The following is a 25,571-nucleotide window of genomic DNA, read 5'->3' as shown; positions in this document are numbered from 1 at the left end:
GGCAGTACACTGTCCATCTCTAGCGTATGCTTAGCACCCATGTTGAACAATATACCTTCTACCCGGAACACAGACACACCGCAATGCTCTGTTCCTTCCGGCCAAATGTGAAATACAGACACACCGCAATGCTCTGTTCTTTCCACCTAATAATTTCAACTCTGTTGCTATACTCACCGCTAGAGATCTATAATCCTCGGTGAACGTATTTCCTTTAGCCGCGTTCACTCGCTTTTCTCGCCCCTGGCGAGGATCCCTAATACAGAAATATCACTGTGGGCCCCAAGGGCTATCAGCTCCTCGATACCCTGGCTAAACCACAAAATCTGCTGAGTTTATTATCGCTGGGAGCGCAAAGTCGATACAATCAACCTGCCTTTCCAGTATAATTCCTCCTAGCTGCTTCACCAATTCGCACTAACGGTGCGACCGGATCGCACTGCCTACCAATACTAATTATTAGCAAACCTTGCGATCTATTGGTAGCGCTTTGCGAAAACCCAGTTTTCGCATTCGGTATACCTGCCCTGTATACCGTCCTTCAGTTGGGCATTCCGCCTCGTCAGACAGCAACTGAGCACCTCAACAATAAAACAGTGTATCTACGTTACAACATCACACACTATACACCTTTTCTGCGCAGAAAATCAAAAGTTCCCAACAATAGTAATAATGTCTCAGAGGCTTTCACAAGTAATTATACTATGCATGTATAATAACTATCAACACGATTGTTTAACCACGTGGCAAGTTTACCGGAAGTTCGCGTACGCACAGCAGGAAGTACACATACGCTAAACAATGCAATACAGTTAAAACGCACAATGACAGAAAAAAGAAACAGTTTTCTCTTTTGTCCCTAGGTTCTAGTTAGCGTGCCCTAGATAATGCAAAACGGACATTCGGTTTCACAACACAGAGTAAAATTCAGGTTTTGAACACAATGCGTTCTTACCCGTTTATGACGCATCTCCACCCTTTGTTGAGGAACCGAAATCCGTTGGTCTTGCGTATCATCGGCAACGAAACCTCCAAAGCTCACGAGCCCCCAAATTGTAATGTGCGTATTGTCGCTAACCAATAACGATTGTCGAACCTCGATTTGTGTTTCCAACGCACAAAGATTTATTCGCAATAAGTGGAAAAAATATGCTCAAGCGATGTAATAGTAAATACAGCCGTTACTTAACGCAGGCGCTCTGGATCCAGTGCAGTCATTCAATCCTGAAGTCTGGGGACAAGAAGTCTGCACTCTGGATCACAAGCTGCTGCTTATATACACAATCAAGTACAGTAATACAATGAAGATGGTATGGCTTGCATCTATTGGTCCGGGTCTCAGGAATGTCCAAGGGGTCGTCAATCATTGGCTGGTTCATCCTAAGGAATCCAAAGGAGGGGGTCATCTCTGCAGGGGGTATGCTCTGCTCTTCCCGCCAGAATTCCTTACTCTTAAGTAGTTCATAATTCCCTATCATTCATAACTTGCGTATGCACTCTGCGATTCCCTCGCAGAGCGCACCAAACAGTAGGATATGTAACAAGGTTCATTATGATACCACTCATGATGTTATTCCTTTAACCCGTTCTGTGTATTTCACTAATATGCATGTAACTCTGATATAACATATAAATACTACTATATTTCGACATAACTGACTATGTGTTGCAACTACCAATAATGTGTACTATTTTATAAGTATGCGTGTTTGTGCGAATGTATGGTAAAAGACCAATTACTGTTGCTGCCACGTGTAGTGGATGCGTACGCCCTTTCACGCCGTAGCGTGCCCTTGTACGTCATAGCGTACCGTACGCATCTTTTCAGACAAAGACAACCAAGTTTGCTAGACTTTAATTGAAATGACTTTATCCAATTTGCTGACTTCGACAGCATTTTACAACAGTAGTCCTTTGCAATTGTTTTAGAAGGGTTTGATGCAACAAAACAGTTAAGAAAAGACAAAAATGTGGGGGAAAATGTTTTGCAAAGCTGCTAAATGCCACAATGACTTGTCCAAATATAATGTACAAGTATAACACTTCTGGGTTTAACAGAAAATATTGAGCAATTTGTATATTGTTAGAAAGGTCAGAATCTAAAAACATAAAAGAAGCTACCAGCATGCCACCGTGAAGTATATTTGTCATTAACTTTCATGAGAGCTCTTATAACTGAATAAAAATGTGATCACTAACTAGCCTTCCTGTAATTGCAATCACCACAAGAGCACTGTAAAATATATTACTAATCAGCAGAAATAGGCAAATATAAGTACATTGAAAACAGTGCAGAAATGTATAAAATAAATATTCTCTCTGCCTTACCTACTGTATACATTATGTTTGATGTCATAGGTGACCACAAAGGAGGTAAAACAGTAAGCAGTATCTAGTTTTGGGTCGAGTGCAGGTCCCGGGAACACAACATTACTTGAATAATGGGAGTCAAGTGCTAATTCAGCTATTGGTTTCCAGCATGGGGAGATTGAGTTCATCAATGTCTCCATCATAGAACTCAGTAGAAACACTTCATTTCAACTCTATGGGAGAGTCATGAAAAGACTTCTTCCCAAGCTGCAAGCTCACACTGTGGACTTGTCTCCGTGACTCCAGGTAATGGGATCCTCCAAGAAGCGGGACCTATTCCTATTTACTAAATGTTGGGGGAGGCAAGTTACCGGTGGCTTGCGCCAAAAGTTAACTTGTCCTTTAAAGTGATTACAAATTATTATAACTAAGAGAACAAATATCCAAAAAATAAAAAAATATACTAGCGAATTTTTTTTTAAAATAAACGTTAAGCATATGTAGGGCATAAAGGTCTTGCTAATATGAAGTACAAGGATAGTATAAGTCACCTGGGAGTCTATAATAGGTCGCTGAGCTCTGACTTACGCTAAACTATGTTTTAGAATGTTTACACTTTTTTTTATTTAAGCATGTATTTTGTTTACTGAGACAAAGGAAATATGTCGGACAGCTGTGTCATACAAGAGTATTCTGGAGTAGATTTATCAAATCTTCTAAATAGGAAAAGTGGATATGTTGCCAACAGCAACCAATCAGCTTCTAGCCATTATTTATCTAATAAATTCTGAAAAAATATATCTATAATCTGATTGTTTGCTATGGACATCTCCACTTTTTATTTTTAGAAGGCTTGGTAAATCTACCTCTCTAACTACATGGTGGAAGGTCATTTGGGGTCGGGTGCTGGATATAATGCTATGTATGGGTATAATGAATATAGTGCTATGTGTATTTTATGCAGTGTCAAGTATGGCTATGGTAAATAGGAAAGAGAAAAGGAAAAACAAACAATGAATGTGAGAAACTGTAAATATTTTCCAAAGAGAGTGTATAAACAAAATGAAAAGTATATTATTTTTGTTGCTATCTGGCATAGATGAGATAAATCCTAACACAGCTATGGATAATGATAAATATAGTTATCTTCCATATCTTTCATAGCTGATAAAAGTGACATTACATGACTAATGTGTTATAATTCTATAATATGCCAGTGACAAGAATATATGTATTAACCCCTAAAATATATCCTTCTATTTAGGGAATAATGATATTGCCACTTATATTCGGAGAGTAGTAATGTCACTCTTGTAAAATATATAATTATATTTGGTGAGCAGTGTTTACACTTGTGTAACATGACTCAGTTTCAAAGTGTTCATAGGTCGAATGCATTACTGTCAGTAAAGGCAAAATACACCTGGATATGAGGATCACAACAGACAAGCGCTTAGTTTTGTTGTTATGTTGTGTTGTTGCAAGGTTTCCTTCCAGCTGTCAAGCAATTGTTTACAACCAAAAAATTATGTTTTCAATATTTATCGCATTGCTGCTATGTGGTCTAAGAGGTTATTTTTTTGATACTAAATAACTATGTAAGATTTGTTAGCTTTACCTTGAGAACTGTGGAAGATATTTGCCAACAAATGAACAAACTTCTTTTTTATATATATATAGATTTTAGATAGTTTTACAACATGTTTCTATTTTATTGCAATTATGCTGTTTAGGTTATATAGGACAGCTATAGAATCTATTATTCAGAATGATTTTCTGGATAAGCGATTTTTCCGCGATTTGAAGTACCATGCGTAGCACACCATACCAAGCATTCCCCTCTTTATTAAAATGTTTAGTAGTGTTCTTTAGATTCTTAATGCCTTATATAAAGTTGGACACAAGTCAATTTTTGTGGCATAAATACACGGATTTCTGAATTGTGCATGCATAACAAAATGCATCTGAATTCAGATTTGAGTGTATCTTACCTTGTACCAAGAGGGGAGGAACCGAAACAAAGGAGTTGAGTGCAGTAACGGCACATGTAATAGCACACTTCCTACGATACAACCTAATGAAACTTGGTTACGTTCACAGATGCACTTTTTAGGAGGTTCCAGATGATGACACCAGTATACACATTATTATTATTTTTATATAGTAACAAATATATTACATAGTGTCGTACAGAGAATATGTAATCATTTACATCAGTTCCTGCTTCATTGGAGCTTACATTCCAAGTTCCTAACCACTCAAACACACACACATACACACACACACATACACACAAACTCAGTCATTTTGTCATAAGTCACTAAACCTAGCAGTATGTTTTTGGACTTTGGAAATAAATGCACACAATCACAGAGAGACCGTAAAAACCATCCACAGATAGGGCCTTGGTTGAAAATGATCCCAATCTATCCACTGTGCCACCATGATGCCAGATCTAGTGACTTCTGATTGGCCGTTTGCGTACTGATCCCTCCAGCTGAGAGTACTTCATTCATTTTATGTTCACATGTTTTGGCCATCTATTCGGATTTCTTATCTGGCATTTGCATTCAATCTACTGTGCAACAGAGGTTTCCATTGGATTTATCATGGGGTAAATGTGTGAGGTATTTGTATATCTTTACACTATATATGGAAAATGTGAGTAGAAATAATACTGTCAAGATATTTTTCTCTCTTGTGTATATGACACTCCATTACATTATAACATATATGTATAAGTTAATGCAAATGACAAATGTATGACTAATACTATCAAGCTACATTTCTACATTTGTGTGCCTGAGGTAAAAAACCTGCTGTTTTCAGTTGGATGCATCTTGACTCACACAAAACCACAATGTTTGTGACATCATTTTTGCATGTATGCTATAGCAAATACTTACTCAGATGCTCACATCAATTTGTGGATCACTTTGATCTGAGTGTAATATACAAGTTTTATCTCCTCAGTGTGTTATATATCGTATCACACTGACATAAAGAACACTGCACTAGAGGGCCACCACCAGCCGGAACATAATAAGCTGGGGAATGACAGATCTGTGTAATGGAGAGCCCAGGTTCAGAGTTTGCATTGCAGCCAGGGCTGCCAAGAGGAATTCAGGGCCCGGGTACAACAAACTCATGGGGCCCCCCCATAGTTGAGTAAGCCCTAAAAAATTTTTGCGCCGCCTAACAGCGGCGCAAAAAACATGACGCGGGTTTGGTCATACATTCAGGGGCGTGTCAATGCGCCATTGGGGCGTGGCTAGCCTAACGACGGTGCAAAAATTTTCGGGAATGTGGTCATACATTTGGGGCCGTGGCAATGCACCGTTGGGCGCATAGCTAGCACATCAAAATCACTAGGTCCTGAATTCACCACAGCGTCACATATGTCCAAGCACTCCTGACTTTTAAGACATCCAGCACCACAGTGTAGTATACAAAGAATGCAGTGTGTACACAAACAGTTCAGTCTTGGCCTGCGCCCACTGGGCTCACCAAACATTGGCATTGTCCCTACTAGAATCACAACATTTCACACACTATGCTGCTCTGTCCTACCTGTTCTTCTCACTTTCTCCACCCGAGGCTGCTGGTTTCTTTAGTTGTGGCTTGCCTGGATCTTGGAATGTAGAAGGACCTATTTGGGAAAAAAATGGCTACATTTAGAAAATTTCAGTCAGACGCAGCGTTAAATCAATAGCACCCACGATTAATAATTAGGCCTTCCTCCAGCCCCAACATTAAAATAATAGAATTCACATGTAATAAATAAACCTATTTCCCGTCATGCAAACAGCCTAGCAATACCTATTTCCCGCAACCATCACTGCCATTAAATAATTCATAGTCACATTTAATAAATAGACCTCATCCTCCCCAAACTCACCTCCACATTCAATAGGCCCCAAATCACCCCATCTTAAATTAATAATCCCCACTATTAAATTGCCTCACCATCACCCTACAAACAAAATAGCGCCCATTAATTAGCCACCACCTACCGCACACACACTACATTGCAACAAGCCCCATCACAACTACACTGCGCCCTCCATGCTGCTTTCCCCCCTTTTTATTCACTCTGTGCCTCTTTGCCCCTTTTTTTTATAACTCTGTGCCTCTCTGCCGCTGTTTTCCTCCTCTGTGCCTCTCTGCCCCTGTTTTCCTCCTCTGTGCCTCTCTTTTCCTCCTCTGTGCCTCTCTTTTCCTCCTCTGTGCCTCTCTTTTCCTCCTCTGTGCCCCCTTTTCCTCCTCTGTGCCTCTCTTTTCCTCCTCTGTGCCCCTCTTTTCCTCCTCTGTGCCCCTCTTTTCCTCCTCTGTGCCCCTCTTTTCCTCCTCTGTGCCTCTCTTTTCCTCCTCTGTGCCCCTCTTTTCCTCCTCTGTGCCTCTCTTTTCCTCCTCTGTGCCTCTCTTTTCCTCCCCTGTGCCTCTCTTTTCCTCCTCTGTGCCTCTCTTTTCCTCCTCTGTGCCTCTCTTTTCCTCCTCTGTGCCTCTCTTTTCCTCCTCTGTCCCTCTCTTTTCCTCCTCTGTGCCTCTCAGTTTCTTTCCTTACCTTTTGTCAGCTTCTTTCTTTTCTTCTCTTCTCTTCTGTCTTCTCTTCTTTCTTCTTCTTTGGTCTTGTCAGGCTGCGGCGCTCCTCACTGACTGACTGCCGGGCGTGACTTGATGACGTCACGCCCGACAGTCAGTGTGAATGGAGAAGACAGGAGAGGAGGGACGCGGCGCCGCGGTCACGTGAGTATTGATTTTTTTTTTTTTTTTTTATTTCTTATAGCTCCCCCCACCAACGCCCCCCCCCCTCCCCCTACCCCGCGGGAATTTTTTTTTTAAAAAAATAAAAATACGCAAAATACAAAAAAATAAAATAAAAAAAAAAAATGACAAAAAATAGCAGCAAGGGCCCGGCCCGGGCCCCCTGGCATGGCCGGGCCCGGGTAAAATGTACCCGCTCCCCCCCCCTCTCGGCGGCCCTGATTGCAGCCCAAGGGACTATTTATTAATATGTCTCAGAAACGTCAGTAAAAGTAATATATTAGTAAATTATAGGACAGCTGCTACCAAATATTTTATCATGTCATTACTTTGTATCAAAGTGTACTCATTCTACTAATATTGGTTGTTATGGTAACTTGTGACAAACCTGTTTCTAACATGGCAACCAAGGACAACTGTCGGACAAATACAACTCTCAGAAGCCATTTACAAAGCAGGCTGACAATGATAATATGTGGTGTTTATGTTATTGTTTATTTAAAAAAAAAAGCTTCACCCAGGTCTGCAGTACAAAATATTTACCCCTCATGTAGTTTATAATAAATCTTGGGGTAAAGGTATCATCCTCCGATTTTTTTCAACTCGCCGGAAAACGGCGTCTTTGCATGGAAAATTTAAAGCGGCGATGGCTTGTAAAGGCAAACTTGCCTTTACAAGCCATCGCCGCTTTAAATTTTACCTGCAAAGTCGCCGATTTCTGGCGAGTTGAAAAAATCGGAGGATGATACATTTACCCCCTGGACTTGTTTTACTACAGTAGGGGTTGTGTGCAGTAACCAAACACATCCATTGAGGTTTGGATTTGACTAGAGCAGTGATGAACAACAGGTGGACTAGGGGCAGCATGGGGCCCTCTTAGCTTCCACCTGCAGCCTTTAGGTCTTGTCTGTCCTTTTTGCCGCTTTATGCCATATCTGTTCCAGCTCTTATTCTCTGCTTTATGCCTCAACAAGCTTCACCTCTGCCACAGCTCTTATTAAGTGAGTGGGAGGGGTGTTTTAGGGACAGTGGGAGGAATGAGTGGTTAAATGTTATTCTAAAGGAGTTTTGGTGGAGGTGTTTTGGATAAATAGTCAATGTGAGGAGTAATGACGGAGCTATTGCCAATGCAAAGGGGTGTGGCAGCTACAAGCCTTAGGGGTATATTTACTAAACTGTGGGCTTGAAAAAGCGGAAAAGTTGCCTATAGCAACTAATCAGATTCTAGCTGTCATTTTGTAGAATGTACTATATAAATACTAACTAGAATCTGATTGGTTGCTATAGGCAACATCTCCTTTTCAAACCCACAGTTTAGTAAATATACCTCCTGGAGTTTAAGGGGGCTAGAAATTTGCTTTTTTGAGCATGTTTGGGGGGAGGAAAAGAGAGTGTGATGCAAACAAGAACAGAGTGTGTCTTCTGAGCATGCGTGTGTCGGGAGGGTAGACTGGCATTGTAATGCCTTCCCAAATGAAGCTTTGGGGCCCGGAGATGCCCTTTTCTACTCCCCGGATCTGTGGGGAGCTTTGGGATGAGTGGTTTGTGGCTTGTGGAGTCTATTTTAAGAGCATTTAGTGTCGCGTTCCTTGTTTAAATGCACCATTTTAACTTTTTAACTTATTACTGAGATTAAGGATAATTCACATCCCTATTGAGTTAGTAGGCAGCTTATGCTGCCCTTGAAGAGTATATGGTTGTCCATCATTGGTCTAGTGCAAGTTAAACATGTCAGGCAAATGCTTGCTTTTTTGCAACCAGTTCTTGTGCATTTTCACTTATTTATTTATTTATTTACTTATTTATTCTTTATTAATCTGTCTACACATGGCCACAAATAGTTCAGTCTTAAAATGATCACAATTATGTCAGACTATTCGTGTTAACAATATTAATTAAACATATATTGTGCTCAAAATTAGAAACCATTCAACATAAGAGCCCTTTGGCTTTAATATATACGGCACAGAAAGACAACATGTCACATTTATCTAAGGTATGCAAAGGCATTTATGTACACTAAAGAGTTAAAAAAAAAAAAAAAAAAAAAAAAAGGGCATGGATAAGAAATTACAGAGGTAGTCAATTCATCCTGCTATAATTTATTTTTAATAGTGTTAGTACAATTTTAAGGTATACTCTGAAATATACACAGCAATTAAAAAAAGTATGTATCGGATACACAACACCTCTACCCACAAAAACAAATCCCATATAAGATGCCACATCTACCAGACATTTGTGTTTGTTGCACCAAGCAAGTTAAATTTTAAGTCTATTCAAATAGAAAAACATAATCTGCAGGTTTCTTTAGAAAGTAAATAAGAATTACAATTACTAGTGTATGGTGAGCACAAATCACTAAAATATTTAATTGTATTAAAACTTACATGGACACAGTGTCGCTGAGCAGTTTCATATATTGATGGTTCCTTTGTAGCCCTTTAGGTACACATGGGACCTTACACCTCATCATGCACGACATGACCATAAGACATGATTACAGCAGAGTTCTATTTGATGTTTAAATACCCTTTCAATATGTCATACCTTATATAGGATACAGAAGAAAATGTAGCAGTAATTATAAACAGTCATTCTACATAGCATAAATGGTGTGATTTTGCCATACCATCTTGTCATCAGCCCAGCTACTGCCCAGAATAATAAGTAGAACAGATCATAGTGAGCCCCACTCGGCAAGGAAAGAACTATTTTGTTTATTGTTTTTTATTCCTTTCTGGATTTTCTTCCTGCATCTGGGAATACCTTAATCCATCTTTTACCACCTTCCAAATCTTTGCTGACAAGTATATTTTGTACTTGGTGACTTCTAAAAACTGAAAAATGTATATTAGTTTGGTGTAATAACACCCTTAAGGCTATACAACAGAGGGCTATTATTCCATAGAACATGGAAAGTCATTTTATAAAGTGATTTGTCAGACAGTATAGTGATTGCTGTACTGTATATTCTAGGAGTGAAGAGTCCTAAAAAAAAAATCATGAAGTCGATCTAAAACTAACTGCCTGGAAAATCCCTGCTGAGCTCAACTCATCTTTCTACTGTAATTCACTTCCAAGTGCAGGCAGATGAAAATACTGCATTTTACATCCAAGGATATCATGATATACAGCATATTGTATCAGCAATGCTAAATACTTAATGGATATGTCACATAGTATATTAGCCAAGATATTGCAGATAAAATAATGATGTAGTAAAGATATTATTATGGAAAATATGATTTCATTACAAAGAGCAGGAGACTGTAGATATACCATAAAGCAGTAGCTATCGAGTGGAAGAAACCACTTTGAATTACATTTCTAATTGTACTTGAAGGAAAGGGACATTACAATGAAACAGTAAAACCACATTCCCCTTCCAAAATTAATGTAGCTAAAGCAACTATGGAAGGTCATTTACTAAGAGAAAAATGGCAAATCTACAGAGCAAATGAAGGTTTGGACGTGTCATATGCCTCAACCTGAGCAAGGAGAACGTTATTTCTATTGGGGCCCATAGGTTTGAGGAAATATTTAGCCGCATTTATTAAGAGCAGAAGGTTTTTGTTGTTAACTCGTTCGGTTTTGTAGGCAGTACTTTTAGGGGCATATTCAATTGTCGGCGGGATCGCCTAAAATCCCGCTGCGGAAAAACTAATACATGTAATACGGTAATTTGTAGCTGGATTTCAGCTCGCAGCTCAGGGAGCTGCGAGCTGAAATCCAGCGAGTAAATTACCGTATTACATGTTTTTCCGCGCACGATTATAGTAATATCGGGAATCGTGCGCGGACCGCGGGATTTTCTGCAATCCCGCGGACAATTGAATATGCCCCATAGGGTCCATTATATTGGATCCGCCACTCTAGAAATCCCAATCTTATTAATTACCCTGACATCCACAGCCTATGAAGATTGAGAAATGCCCCAGTGCTTTTCATTGAAGGGCTGGTGTACTTTGCAGCATTCCTGCCCATAGAGGCATGAGCACGAGCCATGCACTGACCAGTTAGTTTTCACTATAGCAGAAGAACCCTGTGCTTGTGGCCTCCTTGTTACAATGGTAACCAGATCAGGCTGTCTAAGGCTGATTGAGGATTGTTTTTATTTTAAGATTTTTTTTTTATTGTACATGGGAACTGTTTTATTCCGTTGACGAGTGTGTCTGCAGATGTCAAATGTTCACACACACACACACACACACACACACACACAAATGACATGTAATAACATTCCCAATCTTCCTGACGCTCATTATTTATTTAAGTTATATAAAAGCTTAGACTGAGCAATATATTAGAAGAAAAACTAACTAGTACTAAATGGGTAGAGGGTTAGACTTTTATGAGTACACTTTACACAGTACACCTTCTATTAGTTTTCAGAGGATGCTGCCAAGTGCATATAGGAGGCTCTTTGTAGATTACCTTCTCTGTATGTCTACTTCTGTCGTACTGATTTGTTTTTAAAGTCTCTTGTAGAATTACCACAAAAAGTCAAATCCAGTTTTGTTACTTCCATATGTGTGTAACTTCTCTTGTAATGTTTTATTTATTTTATTTCTCTATTTTATTGCTAGAAGTGATTTTCTACTTTGTTATAGTAACAATGCTATATGGGGTATCCATTTTTTTGGACTGCTGTAGTAATTAAGTCAAATACAATTTTATAATAATAGAAATAATAATCCTCCATTTCCTAGTTGATAATGTCAGAAACATACATCGTACTCTGTTCTATCTCATTGCAGCATTTTGTCAACAAACTGAAACAGTAAATGTTGCTAGTTAGACCAGTAATATGACAAGCTAATGTGGCCAAGCATCATTAGGACACAAGTGGGTGGTCAAATTGGATGGATCCTGCTATTTGAGGATTAGATAGCCTGGTAATGATCACAGACACTTTGATTGGATCACTCTCGGGCATTCAAATGTATCGGGACCAACTTCATGCATCTATTTGGCTCACTGGGATAGATCACCAACATAAGAGAAGGAAAATAAAATATACATAAGTACTTGTAAAGCAATGGTTGCATTCCTGTGTAGACGCAGGAATGCAACCATTCTAACAAAGGGATTCTCCTGCATATGAATTTTGTATAATTCATCATCATCATCATCTATTTATATAGCGACACTAATATTGCAGCGCTGTACAGAGAAATCATTCACATCAGTCCATGCTCCATTGGCGCTTACAGTCTAAATTCCTTAACATACACAGGCTGAGAGAGACTAAGGTCAATTTAATAGCAGTCAAATAACCTACCAGTATGTTTTTGGAGTGTGGGAGGAAACCAGATCACCTGGAGGAAAACCCCCCCAAACATGGGGAGAACATACAAACTCCAAACAAATAAGGCCATGGTTGGGAATCAAACTCATGACCCCACTGCCACTGTGCTTCCCTTACAATTGTGTCAAGCATGTCAGTGAATACATAATGAATTCATTGTGCATGCGCCAATGTGTGGTATGCATTCGCGTGTGTGCAATCACTGCTCACACATGACTACACAATAACCTATATGCTTTCTCTGCTCACTCAAGCTCACAGCAACATTGGCTCTTGCTCTCTGCACTAAACCACACTCTCTCCCACAATCATACTTGAGCAGAGACACACGTACACGCTCTCTACTGGCCCAGCTGCACAGGAGACTGGACACACTCCTAGCCAGAAGAAATTTCAGAACAGAAACAAATCAGCTCAAAGAACAAGGGGTGGGTTAAATCAAACCTTCTAGAAAGGGAAAATTAGAGGTTTTGCTCATAGTAACCAATCAGATTACAGCTTTCACTTATTTATTTAGAAAATGATAGCTAGAATCTGATTGGTTGCTATGAGAACACATCCACTTTTTCTTTTTAAAAGGTTTAGTAAATCTACCGCCAAGAAAGACCTGTCCTGACAGACTGACTGAGGATACAGTGGAATAAACACATGATTTGCCCAATACAGGAAAGGATGGAGTATTTATTTGGTGATGAAGATTCATATTTATTTTGTAAATTGTATATTATTCTGTGTTTAAGAGTAAAAGACATCTACAGATTGTTTATATTATTGATACAGATAATTCTGCCAATGATAAATGTGAGGGTTTTGCTTTACTAATTGGTAAAGAGTGTAGTGGGTGCTACACTACTCAATAAAATGTATGATAGTTCTAATTCAACTTAAAGTAGTGATGGGAATCAGGGAACCCTCCAAGCCCTCATTTGCAGCTTCTTCCAGTTTTATTGTCAGATTTGTTTGTTATAGCTTGTAACACTTGTGATTAATTGTAGCACGTGGATCCTTAAGTACTTGGGACATTTAGGCCTATTCATAAAAGCACAGCATATACTTATATGGAGCGATTTTTTTTTTTCAATAAACTATGATAAATATCCACTTTATTCACAACAAAGTTGACAAAACTGACTGTTGACAAGGGGGCAAAAGCAACTATTTAACTCACCTGATTAGTCAATCTCTCTATACTTCAACAATATGGTCACTTACATGCCATAACTATGCTTAACAATATGTTTCATGAAGAAATATATCTAAACTATTGTAATATAAGGTAAAACTAAAAAAAATGTTTAGATGGTAATTTATTCTAGAATATAGCTTTAATTTTGTGAGAGGCAAAAATAAACTAGCCACATACTCTTTTAGTCCAAGTAACCATGTACGTGCACTTAGGGGCTTCTCCAGTTGCCCAGAAAACCCCCCACACTACAATCACATGATCTGCCGGCTTCTAGGAACCTCCCAGTTAGTGCCTTCATTAAATAAACTATGCAGTCTAAAAACTATGTCCTGAGTATATGCCTATGTATTAATTAACTTTGACTTAATTTATGGATTTATCCTTAGTTTATGGGTCTTGGCTCTAGCCAGATTTATGTTAAGAGGGTTGTTATAAATGGGTGGAGGGGGTTTGTATAAATGTACATCTTACTGCCATACTCTACATGTCTCATTCATTATTATTTAACACTTTATTACATTTATGTGCATTTTACTTTTCTAATTCTAGTTTTCATATCTGACTCTTGCACTACTGCCTAATCTCTGTTCTGCATGTAATTCTGAATTATTTTGCTATGCTGAACATATCTACAACTACACCGTGTCACTTCTCTTTATGTAATTTTTGAGGACAAGTGCACTTACATTATTCTGTGTGTATTTTTTTTCTGTAGAGTTTAGCACTGTGTGTGGCTGCATGTTTGATACTTGCCTTTCTACTGTAAAATCAGTTTTTGGTCTACCACTTTACAGTTGCTTGTTTCATGCTCTGACAGTGTGTACCCTTCTTTCACACAGCAACAGCTGCCAATGGCCAATCATAGGGGTCCCTCTTACATAGAGTGGGGCTAAAGGAAAGCCACGTGACAAACATATTTCTCACACGGTTTCCCTTCTGCACATGAGTGGAATCAAAGTGTGGATGGCATGAACACACCCCACTAGCAGCTGCTGCATGAGTACAAGTTACTAGATAAGTAGTCACTAATATTAATTACTAGCGGTTATTAGATAACATTGTACACTAAGTGAATAAGCAACACTTTGTGACTCAGCAAAACTTGTCATTTAAAAATAATTACTGGGAAAGAAGAACCCCATGCGATGGAGGCTACTTTGCACCATTGTGCATGCAGACTTAAGTCGAAGGATACAAGTTGGAGACACCCGGCACATCTGGCCAAACAGTGTACCCACGTGTGTGTGATAACATCATCACACAGATGTGGGTGCTAAGAATGCAGTGAGGGCAGGTTTGTTTTATAAGCCCAGACTCTGCTCTCCACAGCTCTCTTCCAGAAGATAAGTATTATCCTCCCTTTCATTCTGCTCCCTGCTTCCCCATCCCTACCTCCACCTCTTTCCTATGCCTTCTTCTCCACCATATGTAGCATATATGGGGATAACTGCATGTATGGATTGCAAATGGAGGCTATGTGGTTTATATGGAGTATATAGGAGCCTATGGAGACTTGTGATATGATGGACAATAAGTAAATGAAACATAGGATACAGCGTATTTGGAAGCTTATGGCAATATATAGCTGCTTGTGAGTATAGGGTATAAGGGTGCAACAAAGATTGATCTTTAAGTATATGTAACTACAAATAGATGGAAATAATGGAGTTTGTAGTGCATATATGGTAATATTGAAGTTTGTAGTATACATATGGGATTATGGAGACTGTGATTTACATTTATTATATAGTGCATTGTGAAAGTGGATAAATGAGGGCACTGTGAATGCGGATATGGATAATAAAGGTTTTTTGGTTTGTAGCAGAGTTTTATATGCGGAGGTATGTATTGGGAACACTGCTCCTGTATTGGGGACAAGCTGCATTGGCAGGTGATATAGATATATATATATATATATATATATATATATATATATATATATACCGTATATACTCGAGTATAAGTCGACCCGAATATAAGCCGAGGCACCTAATTTTACCACAAAAAACTGGGAAAACTTATTGACTCGAGTATAAGCCTAGGGTGGGAAATGCAGCAGCTACTGGTACATTTCTTTAATAGAAAAAACTTGTCAGCTGACCCAACGCCACTCTGTTTGCAGGATAGACTGTTATAATAGACCATAATGCTAAATCAATTGCTAACACTAACATCAAATAACACTAACACTTTTTAAGACACTGTGGTACACTATTCAGAAGAGCATACAACTCAAACTTCAGGACAAGTCAGGCAGAGTAAACAAATATTTAGATACCAATTTATAGGAAATAAAACTGTAACCTTCATGATCTGCACTTGTACAGAAATGTTCTAGAATTTAATGGAGCTCATTAATGCACTGCCAACACTCACAGATTCACAAGTGTATGTGCCACGTTATCTGCACGGTAAGAGACACTCCTCTATCATCCCACACCTCACTCAAAGGGAACTAACTGTTCAGGAAGTACTTAAACAGAACATTATGCAGCATGCAGGAGCTATATTACACAAAATACATAACATGCATGTCCTTTATATATATACAGTGTCCTCACATTAACCGTTTACTAGCCACTGACTACACGATCACGCAGCCCTCTAGGAATCTTGTGAATAAAGACTGCTTATAAACAAAGGACTTACTACTACAGTACTACTGAACAAAACGCAGATGCTGAAAATGAAATTCTTACCGACGACGCTGGCTGACATGAAGAAGGCATGTGGGAAGTGTATGTGCCTTATGTCGCAGGTCCCGTTGAAAACATGTTGCTACTATCGAGAGCGAGAGAGAGAGATGTTTCACTTACCTCCGCAGTGGAACGCATGTGCGTTCCACAGACAGGAAGTTCGGCATTTGAAACACAAATGCAGAACTTCCTGTCAGTGGAACGCACATGCGTTCCACTGCGGGAGTTAAGCTGTTCCACTGCGGGAGTTAAGCTGTTGACTCGTGTATAAGCCGAGGGGGAACTTTTTCAGCATAAAAAATGTGCTGAAAAAGTCGGCTTATACACGAGTATATACGGTATATATATATATATATATATATATATATGACTAGCAGTTGATGTTAGGAAATTGTTGCAATATAAATGAAAGCTAAGCACGGAACTGCAATGAAATCTGGTAAACATACATGTACACATACACACACAAGGAAAGTATTGTACAAAACAGACAACAAATTCAGAGAAAAAGAAACTTGATAATGTATTGTATCTATGCTAAACTGTTTCATATTATGTATAAGATAGTAAATGGAGTTTGTTGTTGAGAATATGTCTTAAATGAAGCTTCACATATACATGCAATAGTTCCTGATAGAAATATCATTGTCCCTGTGATATGTTATGTGTATCTAAGTTTAAATGGTTATTATTTGTACTGTAAAAATGCATAACAGAATCTGAGTGTAAGTGGCTGAAGACAATTATACTTACTGTGTAAGTCCCACTTCTAGGATCTCTGTTTTAGTGTGCCTATGGATTTTATATCTACTATCTATCTACTATATAAATGCCTAGTGGCGTGTGTGGAAAAAAAAAACAAGCTGCAGCGCCACCTGCTGGGCAGAGTTATACACTGACCTATATATTTCTTGAAGGAGAAGTGACAGTTGGGAGTGGTTGGTGGTTGCCAGGGGTGACAGTGGGGAGTTTTTAACACCTTAAGTAGCTTGATGAAGGATGTGGTGATGAAGATGAAGGATGAGTTGATGGAGAAAAATGATGAGGTGGTGACATGTGGACAAAACCACATTAAAAAAGGGCACTTGCGTCGGGAAGTAACGCTCTTCCCCTGAGGAGGCCTGGGCTAGGCCCAAATGCATGACAAGAACCTTTTTAACACCTTAAGTAGCTTGATTTGACTAGAATGCATGAGTATCATGCACGGGTTAACTTGTAATGATATATATGTCTAATACAAATAGTTAATTCAAAGCAGAAAAGGGACAGTATTTCTGAATAAACTGGAAACTGTCTTCGGCAGTGGTTAGTTAATGTGATCAGTAATTACATGGTCATAAAAGTATTGGTCTTGCTATTAGCCCCATATTTACAACTCCAAAAGAGTTTCTGTTGCAGGCTCATTGTATAGCAAGATTTTTCCCCACTTTCATCAGAAATCAAGCATTTCGAAGTTCTCCTCTAGACATCCTGGGCCTGAGTCATTAAGGAGAGTAAGGCAAGAAAAGGAGAACATTTCATCCTGGACAAACAATTTTACAATGCAATGGGTGCAAATTAGTTTATTATTTTGCACAAAAAGAAAATACTGGCTTTTTTTGTCATGCAGCACACGAACACCTCATTTTTTTACACTGAAATTTAAAGTTGAACTAGGACATGTCCTACCCCAACTATAAATATGTCCACCACAGGTGGCCAGAGGTACTATTTTTACTGAGGGGCACAGTCTAATAATGTACCAGTGTGTTGCTATGTAGATTTGGGAGCATATGGTTAAGGTGTACATACACTGTACACCAGTGTTAATCAATGAAAGACTTTGCAGGCCAAAGATCATGTTATAAATCCACATATTACCTGAAAATAAAGTTAGATAGATTCAGTCTTGAAGAGATGAGTGAAAATGAAGTACTGAACACCGGTTTATAAATGGGAAGAATGTTTTTTCTGCATACAGGAAAAGTGTAAGATGAAAACGGGGGGCAAGCTGATTATAGGGGCACATAATCCTCTTCTAGACAGATTAATATAAGAAATATTTGTACTGTTATTTTTAGTATTACATCAACATATGAATGTAATTTGTAGGCTTATCTAGAGCAGGACATATGTAAAATGAATATTTTTCTGGAGCCCCTCCCCCACCATTGTCAAATAGCCTGTGGTTGTCCTTGGTCTACCCCAATCTGTTTGAACCAAAATAATTTTCGTGTCTACGATGGATTGAATTATTGAATTTCTTACATGAATAGTGTCGGCATAGGTTTACATTTGAAACACATGAGAAAAAAAGGAGTTGATTGATTACTAATGAGCAAAGAATCATGGACAAAATCAAACACTGAAAAGGTCATGTCTATACAAAACAAGGAGTAGATGACTAATTGAGGCAGACTGAAACAGGGTCTTTCTGAATGAAGAAACATAGGCCTCGGAAAGCAGACAAACTCTTGTTGATACTGTACCTATGTTTCTATTGTTGATACAACAATTAAATGTGAGGGTAAACATTCAGAGTGGTGTTAAAGGTCCTTAGAGGCAAGAACTAGGTATTAGATTCCTGCGCTATGATGATGTTAAGGCACTTAACTATTATTTGTGTTTAAAGCTTGTTTTTAAGAGATGTGCTACAAAGAACATCAACAACTACAAATCACATAATGTATACAAAGCACCTAATTTTTAAAACTTCCATTGTACCAATATAATTTGTGATACATATGTAATATTATTTTTATTATTGCATACCTTTAGTAGCAATTTGTTAGATAAAGACAACGTCAATAAGAGTGCAATATACCGAGTACAAAATGTACATTGATATGTAATATTTAATCATGGGCTGAGTAGAAAACATACTTTCACTTCTTGATTGGATTAAGACTATAAAATATATTTTCTTTTGTTAGCAAATGTCAAAGCCTTTCTCCATCTGACTGTGATGAAGTTACTGTGCAGAGCTCCACCAGGTTTTATCAATGTGATTAACAAAACTTTTATTACTACCTTGTTTGATATTTATAGAAAAGTAAACGCTCTTCCCTCATACCAATAACTTGGTACCAGCATTTGATTAACAGTTTGCCCTTAAAATCAATCCCTTATGAAAGGCAGGGCACGACAGAGATTCTATTTCCTGCTCAAACTAAATGAAAAGACTCAAGCACAAGTTGATTCATCTCTCAGTTGACAGGGAGGTTGAAATGAGAAAATGCGCAGTTAATATAATGTCCACTTCTAATTAATTATGTTGTAAATTGCCAATGAATGGAATGGGAAGGGGGGAAAAACATGGAAATCTCTTAGTACAAGCAGATTTGCATATGCAAATGTGAACACTTTTATGTAGATCTTAAGATCTAGAGTATAGCAGAGCAAGAAGCACTTCAAGATGCCCACCATCACTCACATAAAAGCCCCCATTAATTGCTCTTAATTAAGAATATTTCTTATTAGCATTTTCCCTTATCAGTGCCTTTGACTCTTCAAGTGAATTAGCAGCCACATATGAGGATGAACAAAAGAAGCTTTGTAGTCATCAACCTGTTGTCCTGTTCAGACTAATGACCTACGTTGGAAGGAGCTATGGTAACACCAATAACTTCTATTGTGTCTACAGACAAGTGAAAAAAATTCTTACGCCATCATACTTATTCCAATTTTTGCTCCACATAAAAAGAAGATCTACATATTCTGCTGATAAAATATTGAATATTGACCTTCTCTTAACGTACAGTAACTTAATAAAATCTACTCAACATTTATATTACTTCAGTGTATATATGATGCAATATCAAATTAAATATTAAAATCCATTTGAGAACCAAAAAAACAATTCAAAACAATGGGAGCAAAAAAAATACATATTGCAATACTGTTCCTTCCCTCCCTTAGTCATCATCATTTTAAATGGAACATTTTTATATTGTAACACTAATATATATATATATATATATATATATATATATATATATACATATATATATATATATATATATATATATATATATATATATACATATATATATATATATATATATATATATATATACATATATATATATATATATATATATATATATATATATATATATACATATATATATATATATATATATATATATATATATATATATATATATATATAGTATTACACAAAGAACTTAATACTGATTTAAATAAGGAATGAGTTACATATATTATGAATGATAAATTGTTTATCATATAATGCAGCTACTCTAAATTGTCAGTTGTGTCCTATTGATGTGCAATCATTAATAAGCCTAAAAATCACATCTGAATGTCTTATATGAATAAGGAACAAAAATTCCTTTCTTGGGGTTTGTATGGCTAACATCAAATTAAACTGGTTGTGAAGGAGATTCAGGGACGGGGTTGTTTCCCCTTCCAGTGCTTATTAGGCCAAAATCCAAACCGATAGTAAGGTAGTGGTTACTAGATCCCTTCATCCATAATATATCCACAAATTATATGACATTCACACTTCCAACATATAAAAAATAAGCTCCAAATATATATACTGTAAAAAATACTTAGAGCACTTGATCGACAATTGCATGTGTGCGCTAAATATAAATGGAGGAAAAAGTGTAATAATCCACAAACTAAATGTTGGCCGACAACACCATTGCAGGAAAAAGTTAGCATTTCGCTACACGGATAGAAATAAACATGTCATGATCATTGCACGGATCATCATATAGTGTAGCAAGATTGTAAAAATCTTATAGGTTTCAAATCTCCACCTTACTGCTATGGTTTCATCAGAGGAAGGTCTGCTTTTCTGACAATTTCTTATGTTTCTGTACAGTTTTGCTTTTTTTATAATTAGTTTATGTGTCTTAAAATAATATGTTTTTCTGTAGAACTGAAAATCTGAAACAAAGTTTGCATACCAAATTGGAACATAATGTATCATGTGCCAGTTTTATGATCTTGAGAGTAAAACTCCCTTTTGATTTAAAAAAAAAAAAAAAAAAAAAAGCATAGTTTTAGAAAGTTTTGAGACTATAGCTTAGGTGCAAATACTGGAAAAATAACCAGTACTATACTCTCTCTTGCATTTTAAAATAAGGCCGATAGCTTTGGGAGCCTTGTTGAGTCACTTGCGAATCTGGTCTAATGAGTCTTGAATGGGTCTCTGGTGTGTGGCTGCTTAACCATGAATGCCTGCCCTGGAGCAAGAAACTAAGCTAAACAGTATACATTACATTTGCCATTTCTAGCAGATATTTAATTAATTGTGATACAGCCCAAAGGCAAGTCTTACTGATTGTGACTTGCACACTGTACATTTGGCATGAAAGTGAGCATTACCTCAAAATAAATGAATAACTTAATTTAAAAAAAAATGTTTGTGTATTGTATACACACACACAAACACACACACTGAGTGAATCCCTATAGCATGAACTCATTCTTACATAGTTATTATACTACATTATAATTATTTAGTAACAATTTTTGTGCAAAGATTTTTGATATTTGAAATATGTGTTTGCTTGTCTGCTTAGAAGGCTATCAATAGTGTGTTTTTCACAGTTTAAGAGACAGAAAAGAACATTGGTAATGAATAAGTGCCGCAAGTTAGAATATTTAGTGAGCATCCATTATTTGAGTTTAGACTATGCTATAAGGTAACATGCTTTGTAAGTTTATTTTGGTAAAAATACAATATTTAGACTAAGTTTATAACAAATGAAACTATATGGGTTATTTGTTGATTATTTTGTTGTAATACAGCAGGATGGGTATTAATCACCTAATGAATAAGCTGTTTTATATAAAGAGCTCTAGTCAACGACAATAATTACCCGATAAACAGCTTTACCGATTCAGATTGAGTCAGAAATAATATAAAATTACATTTCATTTATATATATATATATATATATATATATGTATATATATATATATATATATATATATATGTTAACCAGTGCATGATACTCATGCATTCTAGTAAAATCAAGCTACTTAAGGTGTTAAAAAGGTTCTTGTCATGCATTTGGGGCTAGGACAGGCCTCCTCAGGGGAAGAGCGTTACTTCCCGACGTAAGCGCCCTTTTTTAACGTGGTTTTGTCCACATGTCACCACCTCATCATTCTTCTCCATCACCTCATCCTTCATCTTCATCGCCACATCCTTAATCTCCATCGTCTTACTGTTCTAAAACCTCTCGATACACAACGTTTCTGCTAAACACCTTATCGCTGTGCTCAATCAGTCTTCCTTGAAGGGCAGTATTCATAACCTGCACTTTCACATCACTGCTTCTCCGTACTCGTGAAAATGCGACATACAATTGTCCATGACCAAACACGGGCTCTGGTAAATAAATACCCACACGCTCAAGAGTTTGAGCCCTCAACTGGTAAATTTAGCCTTTACTACCTCTCCCATGGGGGGAAGGGGGGATGATGGAAGTTAACTGACTTCACTATTATCATTTTTTTGTCAAATAATGTCAGTATACCAAATTTCAGGTCAATTGGATGAGCCCTTTCTAAGAAAATAGTTTTTTTACACACACACACACACACACACACACACACACACACACACTAACATACGCCACTAGGCTTATATGTATTATATATATATATATATATATATATATATATATATATATATATATATATATATATATATTTATTTTTCTTTCATTATGTTACTGAGAACATACACATTAATCAGCAGGAACTGCCATTACTACTTACGTTTTTTTTTTGTTTATTTGTTTTTTAGTAATCCTCCAAACTTCATCTAAAAATATAAGTCTAATATGTTTGATCCCATAAAGTCAAATTAATGAAAGCTGACAAATTATGCTAATTGCAATTTCCATCAGCGCCCAATGTCTGGCCAATATTGCATTTTGGCACAATACCTTTATATTTCTTTAAATTCACTTTCTGGGCAGATTTTCCTTTTATTAAATCATTTATGTATTGTGTGCATTGTGCCTGTTCCTACATGTTCAATGTGAAGCAACAATCAGTATTCATTTATTAGAGATGTGCACAGGCTGGAAATAAAGCTGTGATCATCAAATTGCTCTGTACACGAAGACCAGGGGTTAAATCAGACATACCTTCATCACTCTGTGCTCTGCTGCATTTCAAGTAATTCCCGAATACTATTGCAAAAGTTATCCAGTTCCAGAGCTTCAGTATCATTTTCTGTCAAACTTCACTTGGGGCAAATCTGAAATGAGAGAAGAAAAAAAAAAATATGAAGTAGAGATATGACATGCTCATTTATCATTCATTCAGTGGCAGTCATGTTGCGGAGGACTCCATTCAGCTCATCATCAGTCACTTGTATCAATAGCAGTGCAACTGCTCTTATCCACAGAGGTAGGCAGTGTGACTTTACTCATTGCCCTCAAGCAATTCTAGATCCAGACGGAAGGTTTTCTGATAACAAATCTGCAGTAAACACTGCCTTTTGTTTTTTCTCTATTTAACACTAAGAGGTGTCAGGAGTTCAGAAAATGATATAAAAGTACTAAAATTGACTGTAAAACGTTATGGTAGCTGTAGAGAACATCAATCTAAAAATCAAACCTGTCTTCTAACATTCAGACGTCAGCATGAAATCTCAGATGCAACTTGAAAGAAAACCAAGCAGCTCTACATGAAAGGAATACTGTACCGTACTAGTAACCTTCACAAGCTGTATGTAGAACTGTTAATTTCTTCTGATACTGTATCAAATGGGATTTGTGCTGGGGGAAGTAGTAGACTTATGTACTATTGACTTCCTGTCCTGCATAATTCATTAAAAGTTAGTAAAAAAAAAACACTGATCTGAGTACCGTAACTTTAATTTGTACTGCTAACATAAATATGTTGCTATAGCAAAATTTCCCCACTATGTGACCGACAGTGGTAATTTATTTACTTACCTATCCACCAGCAATTTAGTGCTGATTAAGCAGTTTGTAGAGCTTGTACAGCATCTCCTTGCTCTGATCTAGCATGGTAAAGGAGCTGATGGGTCTCATGACCCACATTGCCATGCAGCTCTCCGGTATTTCCAAGACATGGTATCATGTTCTATTTCAATTCTCGTTGCAGGGATATTATCAGTGTGCAGTATGTGCAAACCTCTCAGACAGTGTTGTATAGGGAATTGTAAATCAAAAATAAAATACCATTATGGGGATGTTATTACAGGGTTAGGAGTCATTGTGGAGAAGACAAAGTTTAGCTTTAAACTGGACAACCCATTTTACCTGGTCATGGTTTTTGGAGAACTCCGGCTGCTCACCGAAAAAATTGGGTATATTTGGGGAGTTTCAATGTAGTGCTATGTGTCTCCAGAACATCTACAAAGCAACATTGCACCAATGACAGGACTGACAGGCTCCGCCGTTATTACAGGAATCTTGGCTCCTTTTTCCTCGCACCACGTAGAGGTGCGTAAAAAAATAAGCGGAGATTCCTACTCTCTCACTAACAGGGGTTTACCTGCTGCTCCTGTTAATTACTGCACCTATTCTCTCCTTATTTACACCTGCCTTCCTCAGTTCACTTTTGCTGGTCATTAATGGAGTTGTTATTCTCATTGTTGCTGTTGTTACTTCTCCTGTTCCCTTGGACCACTGCAAGCAGCTAGCCCACATTATTGTTCCTTGTTTCATTCAACTCAGCCAGTTCACCTGTGCCAGCCACATTCTCTGTTATTTACCTGTTTTCAGCCTCACCCAGAGATTGATTGTTCAGTCTTCGCTATATTTGGTTTGTACATTTTCCTGCACTATTCTGGACCATGTCTGCTCACTAAATTGTTATTCTTTCACCATACTCCAGGCTCCATAGCTGTCATTTCTAGTCTTTAGCACAGAAGTGTAACAGTTATTAGAAATAGTATTGATGGGATGTTTAACTTATTACGGCGATAGATTTGTGAGTATTTTGTAAGAGGTCAAGTTAGAAATGGTACCAAAATGAACCAAGGTATAGAGGAAACTTGTGATGAATGTCTTTCTATAAATAGTCAAGGGACCAGACTAAGCTAAAAGTATTGTCTTTATGTTGTAGTCAATAAGTTATTCTTTCCATGTGTGCAATAAACCAGATTAATCTGCTTACAATGTTTAGCTATCAAACTTTTAGTGGCAGACAAAATATGATTTGTCAGTTGGATTGTGTATTTATCTGTCTTCTGCATTGGATAGAACTGTAGAAAGGTCCAGGATGGACCAGATGGTCAGGGGCAGGTATAAGTAGTGGATGATGAGGTTGACGAGCACCCAAACTAGTGAACCGCTTA

The 25,571-nt window shown here is 37.5% G+C and overlaps 1 protein-coding gene across 1 annotated transcript in view; it reads right to left on the bottom strand.

Moving 5' to 3' along the window:
* The window catches only part of PCDH15 (protocadherin related 15), a 945,519-nt gene that overhangs the window by 830,952 nt on the left and 88,996 nt on the right, over positions 1 to 25,571 (bottom strand). The window contains exon 2 of the mRNA XM_075216373.1: positions 23,386 to 23,498. Within this exon, the coding sequence (XP_075072474.1) occupies positions 23,386 to 23,470 (85 nt within the window). The 5' untranslated portion in view covers positions 23,471 to 23,498. The remainder of the gene's footprint in view (positions 1 to 23,385; positions 23,499 to 25,571) is intronic.

The sequence above is a fragment of the Mixophyes fleayi genome, chromosome 6 (assembly GCF_038048845.1).
Source record: "Mixophyes fleayi isolate aMixFle1 chromosome 6, aMixFle1.hap1, whole genome shotgun sequence".
Taxonomy (NCBI): domain Eukaryota; kingdom Metazoa; phylum Chordata; class Amphibia; order Anura; family Limnodynastidae; genus Mixophyes; species Mixophyes fleayi.
The sequence above is the reverse complement of the archived record's forward strand: the minus strand, read 5'-3'. Positions and strand labels throughout refer to the sequence as shown.